The sequence below is a fragment of the Pygocentrus nattereri genome, chromosome 4 (genome assembly GCF_015220715.1).
Source record: "Pygocentrus nattereri isolate fPygNat1 chromosome 4, fPygNat1.pri, whole genome shotgun sequence".
Taxonomy (NCBI): Eukaryota; Metazoa; Chordata; class Actinopteri; order Characiformes; family Serrasalmidae; genus Pygocentrus; species Pygocentrus nattereri.
In genome coordinates this window covers 13,740,225-13,746,441 of record NC_051214.1, presented here as the reverse complement: position 1 = coordinate 13,746,441, position 6,217 = coordinate 13,740,225, and the positions used below count along the sequence as shown (strand labels likewise).

Genomic DNA, 6,217 nt, shown 5'->3' with positions numbered 1-6,217 from the left:
TGCATTAAACACAAAGACACAAAGACAGATGAATTCAAAGAATCATAAATTGCAGTATTAACGTTAATAAATAAAATCACACTAAAAGAGAGCACAACATGCGAAATAAGAAGTCATTTTATTGTGAAATATTAAGTTTGACACGTAAAAATGTAAATAAATAAGGATTTTTTATGGGAGTGTAACATATTTGTTCAAAGTTTAGCCTGAAAAGTGAATCTGATGTAATTCTCGGTCTTCTGCCGCTAGAGGGCAGTGTCGCTCTATACAGGTCGACTTGGACGGCGCGGGTTGCCATATTAGGGTGAAATGGCTTGGCATTTTATTTTAATTATTTTGATAAATAAAAAAACGGCCAGATTCATTTGATTCAGAGCTTTAGACTGTACGTAAGCATTGCTATAGGAAGAAGATAACAGGATAACTGTGTATTTCACAAGAAGGATACAATATATATATATATATATATATATATATATATATATATATATATATTTAAATGTCAGTGTGTCAAGTCTAAGAACAAATGTTATTTAATAGGGCACTAAGAAAGCAAAAAAAAAATTTGACTTCAGTGCTTAAAGTACAATCCTGTGTAGGGGAGGATTTCCTTGGATGCACGTGGCAACCTTGGCTAAAGCACCACTGCTGTTATGGCGCTGGAGACATGTATTGCTTTTTTATTAGCAGATGAGTTCGATGCTGATGAATATACAAACTTTAAAACTAAAGCACCCCTAAAAGCCCGAGAAATCAGGTAAACTACACTGTTATTCTGACACTCGTGATACAGAAAAGGAAAGTTAGGGAGCTAACTTTCTGTCTAGCTAGCTAGCTAACGTTACGTTACCAAGGTGTATAATCTCGTGAGCTTGCACTGGTTCTGTTTACAGCCATGAGTTCTACAGAGAGCCATTCCATGCTTAGCGTTAAATGGTTCTTTGCATGGTGTAATAATTCAGATTGACAGAGAACGTGCTTCTGTATAGCAGCAAAAACGGTTCTGCCACTGTTAGTTAACCTAGCTGTGATGTCAAGCTTGTAACGCTATATGGAAGCATCTTCAAAAAGGGCTAACATATACAACCATCCATATAACGTACAGCGCAGTCTCCATCAGTCTGAATAACGATTTCACCATGCAGAGAACCATTTAAGCATGAAATGGTTCTATCTAGAACTCTTGGTTCTAGATAGAACCATTGACATTACTAAGGAACCCTTAGAACATTTTGTGTATTACTCTATTGCATGACAGTGAATTACTGATATATATATATATATATATATATATATATATATATATATTTATGTGTAAATTGCTGTGTGTTACATTTAAAAACGGTTTGTGCAGAGATGATGAGTATGACAATGATGAAGATGATTGCAAAAGTAACTACTTCAGTGCTACTGTGCCAAGTCTCTCTGTTATGGATTTTCAGAAGTACTTTCAGCTCACACAGACCCAAGTTGAAGTAAGTATACTGAGTGTTGTTTGACTGCATTTGGATTAAATCTGATTACTGACACTACATGACATAACATATTGTCCCCCATTATACCATATACCTTGCACATAGGATGATATTTCATTTTTGTTGTGTTACAATATGCTGTTTTGAGCATTTTTTTGTTTAATTGTTTGTTTGTGGTATTATTAATAATTCTGATGTTGCAAATATTATGATGGACCAGGGGCCACATTGACTTTAATGCAAATACAGACATTTTATTTACTATACAGAATCACCTAGACAGATCTTACGAGTTGTATGTGTAGCACTGGTAATTGTAAAATAGTGGTCAATCTAAAATTTTCTTTCAGTACTATTTTACTTTACAATACTGAATGTACAGTCCTCTCTGGAGTTATTGGCACTCCTCCAGAAACAATGTCTTATAAAAGGAGCTCTTGTGAAAATCAGTGACCTGATGATTTTCACTAAATACCTGGAGACTTCAGCACAAAATCTGTCTGCTTTTGCAAGAATGCTAAATCTTGGCTGTGTGCGGGCCTTTCTGCGAGATAATGACCCCAAGCACACATCACAATTTCCCACTCTAATTGCATATTTAATGTAGCTCCTTCCTTTCTCTTGCAGGAGTTGGTAAGATTGCTGTCACCCTGTGAATGGGCCACCAGTAAGCTTGAGGGATGGACTGTGATGCATGCAGTGCTGGCTAGTTTGTGGACACTCTCTACTTTGGAGTCTCACAGCAGCGTAGCAGCCCGCTTCCACACTAACGAGTCTCTAATTTGCCACCAGCTTAAAGAGTTCTGCACTCATGTTACAGCAAACTTTGACAACAACATCTGTTGGCCCAAGTGGAAGGAAGCTGATGCTTCAGTGTCTGGGTTCTCTTCTAGTATTGGGTTGCCAGGTGCTGTTTGTGTGGTGGGGTCCTGTGTGATCCCTATTGAGAGGCCTACTGATGTGCCTGATCCAGAGACCTATCGAGACTCTGAGACGTCATACTCTGTAAACCTCATGGCTTTCTGCAACCACCAAGGTTGCTTTACCTATGTAACAGCAGAGCATCCAGGAAGCTGGCATAACTCCAAAGTCCTTCTAGAGACAGAGGTTGGACGAGCGCTGCAAGAGGACCCGGTGAACCTGCTACGTGGGAGGCACATAATAGGTGATGCCACATTTCCGCTGTCAGAACATCTTCTGACACCTTTTCCAGACTATGGAACACTAGGAGAGAAGAAATTGCGCTATAATTTGAAAGTGCAGGCTGGTCTAAAAGTGGTAAAAGGCTCTCTCCATGTTCTGAGAAACAAATTCCAAAGGCTCAGATCTTTACAAATGAGTTCCATAACACAAACTAGCCTGGCTGTGAGGACCTGCTGTACCTTGTATAACATGTATTTGGAAACCAATAATGCAGCCTGTGTAGAATGCATGGAGGACTCGGTTGCCCAGGAGCCTTTCCATGAACTACCTAATGGCCACTCTGGCAGTCTAGGAGGAATATCCAAAAGACAGGACATTGCAGCTTCACTTGGGCGAAAGCCTAAAAGAGATTCAGCGAAAGGATACTACAGGCGGTGGTATGAAGTGTGAACATTTACAACATTTAAAATTATGGTTAATTTAATACAGTAACTGTTACAGTAACCCTGCTCAATCTTCATCTTTAAACTCATGTGAAGCCATTTTTATGTGTGTGCCATGCACAATTTATTGTCTTGCAGTACAGTCTGATTTCATTGTGCATTTTTTAATAAGGTGAGGCCACTGATTAATAGTTTGAGGCCCTGAGCTAATATGAGTCCACTTGTTAAGGTTCTTATGGCCATAAATAAATCTGTTGAGACCACATGGCCACGAGCCTCTTTACACTTTGGCCTTAATATATTAATTTGTGGCCTCAATATATTAATTTGTGGCCACAGGAAACTTAACTTGTAATCACCATGTCAACGTAAGGATGCTGTACATATGTAATGGAATATGTGTGTTGTATTTCTTAGCCCTTTTGAAATATTAATGATTTTATTTCATTTCCATGTTTTCCTTCATCAGTGTTCTCACACTACACTACCCATCATGCATTATGCAAATTGTAGAAAACATTTCAAACAGTCCACCCACAAATGTCTGTCATTAAGTGCAGTGTAGTTTTTTAATAGTTTTTCCCACCTTCAAAGTGCATTATCATCCTTAAAACAAAATCTCTTACTAGATGTCAGTAGGCATCTTTACAAAAGTTATAATGATGGTTATATTATTTTGGTTAAAGTGTTCCTTTAACAAGTGAAAATATTTTTAATGTAAATACACCACAAGATTATTCTTAACACAAGGCTATTTTTGTAGATCGTAACCGTTGCTACTCCTCCTTCTCATGGAAAATGGTAATGATTGTGTGTTTTCTGAGGAAAAAAAATGTACATGGACAACATTGAATAATTGAATACTGAATAATAAAATACTTCTGTCCTGTGAAAGTGTGTGAATGCACTATGGGTTATTGTCTCTTCTCAGACAATTATCTTCATCTATCTATCTATCTATCTATCTATCTATCTATCTATCTATCTATCTATCTATCTATCTATCTATCTATCTATCTATCCATCCATCCATCCATCCATCCATCCATCTATATATATATATACACATATACATAAGCCAGGAATGTGTCTTGGCTTAGGCTGCAGTTTGCATAACAAGTATATTATGCAGAAAAGAATTTGCCCTATCCAATCCTGTAACAAATCTAGCCTGATATTACCCACAGTCACAGTATGTAATATATTAGCCGAGTATTACTTCCTGGGGGTAGTATAGTGTTTAAGTGGATTGATCATGATAGCCCACTTTTAGAGGCCCATCTTAAGTAAAGAAAAATAAAAATAATGAAATTTACTTAGTCGCTTTCATAATGTTGGATGGGTAACAGATACAAACGGCTTCAATATCAGTATCATAAAAGAGAAAGTGGTGTATTGCGCCATCTCTGACAGGACCCTCGATTCCCTTAATTCTCTTAGTCCTGTTCATTTGTGCATACACTGTGTGCATAATTATTAGGCAAGTCTTATTTTTGAGGTTTATTTTTATTAATGACCAACTACAGCGCTCTTGTTTAATCCAAAATGTTAATAAACCTCAAGCATGAATGTTTAAGAAAGTAAAAGTGAGGTTTTGGCTTTCTTAGGAGAATATCTATATGTGCACAATTATTGGGCAACTATTATTGTGCAGAATTATTACGCAGCTAAATGAAAAACACATTTTCCCATCTCACGTTTTTTTATTTTCATCTGTTCAAGTGAGAATTGTAAACAACTCAACATTCCAATTAACATTTTACATTAAAAAGCAGTGACCAATATAGCCACCCTTCTTTTCAATAACAGTGATAAGCCTTCCATTCATGGAGTCTGTCAGTTTCTTGATCTGTTGACGATCAACTTTTTGTGCAGCAGCAACCACAGCCTCCCAGACACTGTTCAGAGAGGTGTACTGGTTTCCTTCACTGTAAATCCCCCGTTTAAGAATTGCCCACAAATTCTCAATTGGGTTCAGGTCAGGTGAGGAAGGGGGCCACATCATAAGTTTTTCATCTTTAATGCCTTTACTGGCTAGCCATGCAGAGGAGTACTTGGATGCATGTGATGGAGCATTGTCCTGCATAAAAATCGTCTTTTTGCAAGATGCAGATTCATCCTGTACCACTGCTTAAAGAAAGTGTCTTCTAAAAACTGGCAGTAGGCTTGGGAGTTGATTTTGAGCCCATCTTCAACCTGAAAAGGTCCAACCAGCTCATCTTTAATAATACCAGCCCATACCAGTACCCCACCTCCACCTTGCTGGCGTCTGACTCAAAGTGGAGCTCTGTGCCCGTTACTGATCCAGCCACGGGCCCATCCATCTGGTCCGTCAAGAATCACTCTCATTTAATGAGTCCAAAAATCTGTCTTCAGATATTTCTTGGACCAGTCTAGATGCTTCAGCTTATGTGTCTTGTTCAGTGGTGGTCGGGTTTCAGCCTTCCTTGCCTTGGCCACGTCTCTGAGCGCTGAACATCTTGTACTTCTTGATACTCCAGCTAGGCTGCAGTTCTGGAATATGACAGAACTGGAAGATAAAGGGTTCCTGGTAGCTTCACGCTTGATTCTTCTCAAATCTTTGGCAGTTAATTTGCGTCTTTTTTTCTCAGCATGTTTCTTGCGTCCCTGTTGACTATTTGCAACAAAAACGTTTGATGGTTCTGTGATCACGCCCCAATATCTTAGCAATTTCAAGAGCTCTGCATCCCTCTGAGAGACTTTTGGTAATTTTTTACTTTTCAGAGTCAGTTAAATCTCTTTTGGCCCATTTTGCCTAAAGAAAAAAGCTATGCTTAAATCCATTAAGCATTCAAGTTTATCCAGCTTGGAGTTTGAAAATATGCCTAAAATTTATAATATGGTCAAAATACTCACCTAATAATTGTGCACACAGTGTATTATAGACTAAAGTCAATGCTACCTCTTAACTTAATGCGGTAGGTTTTACAAAGCCTACTGGTTTGCTTCCTATTCCCGCTCCTGCATGTGTTTTACGTTTGCACATTTTTTGTGTTTTCCCTTACCTAGCACACTTGATTCAGCTCCTCAGCTAATTAGCAAGCTCCTTGTGTCCTGAATCAGATGTGCTAGAAGGGACACAAAAATGTGAAGTGTATAGGACAGGGATGGAATACAGACTGGGCTGGTGCCCAG

The 6,217-nt window shown here is 38.3% G+C and overlaps 1 protein-coding gene across 1 annotated transcript; it reads left to right on the top strand.

The window, feature by feature from the left end:
• Nucleotides 1-627: 627 nt before the first annotated feature.
• si:ch73-257c13.2 (protein ALP1-like) lies at nucleotides 628-3,955 on the top strand. The gene is made up of 3 exons (XM_017712961.2): nucleotides 628-757; nucleotides 1,355-1,475; nucleotides 2,103-3,955. Exons 1-3 carry the CDS (start codon nucleotides 654-656, stop codon nucleotides 3,066-3,068), a joined length of 1,191 nt encoding a protein of 396 aa, XP_017568450.2. The 5' UTR covers nucleotides 628-653; the 3' UTR covers nucleotides 3,069-3,955.
• The last annotated feature ends 2,262 nt before the right edge of the window (nucleotides 3,956-6,217 follow it).

Excerpts from the sequence above, each read along its gene's own strand:
- si:ch73-257c13.2 (XM_017712961.2), top strand. The coding sequence starts at position 654 with ATGGCGCTGGAGACATGTATTGCTTTTTTATTAGCAGATGAGTTCGAT. Across the intron at positions 758-1,354 it reads CTAAAAGCCCGAGAAATCAG|AGATGATGAGTATGACAATG; the intron begins GTAAACTACACT and ends CGGTTTGTGCAG. Across the intron at positions 1,476-2,102 it reads TCACACAGACCCAAGTTGAA|GAGTTGGTAAGATTGCTGTC; the intron begins GTAAGTATACTG and ends TTTCTCTTGCAG.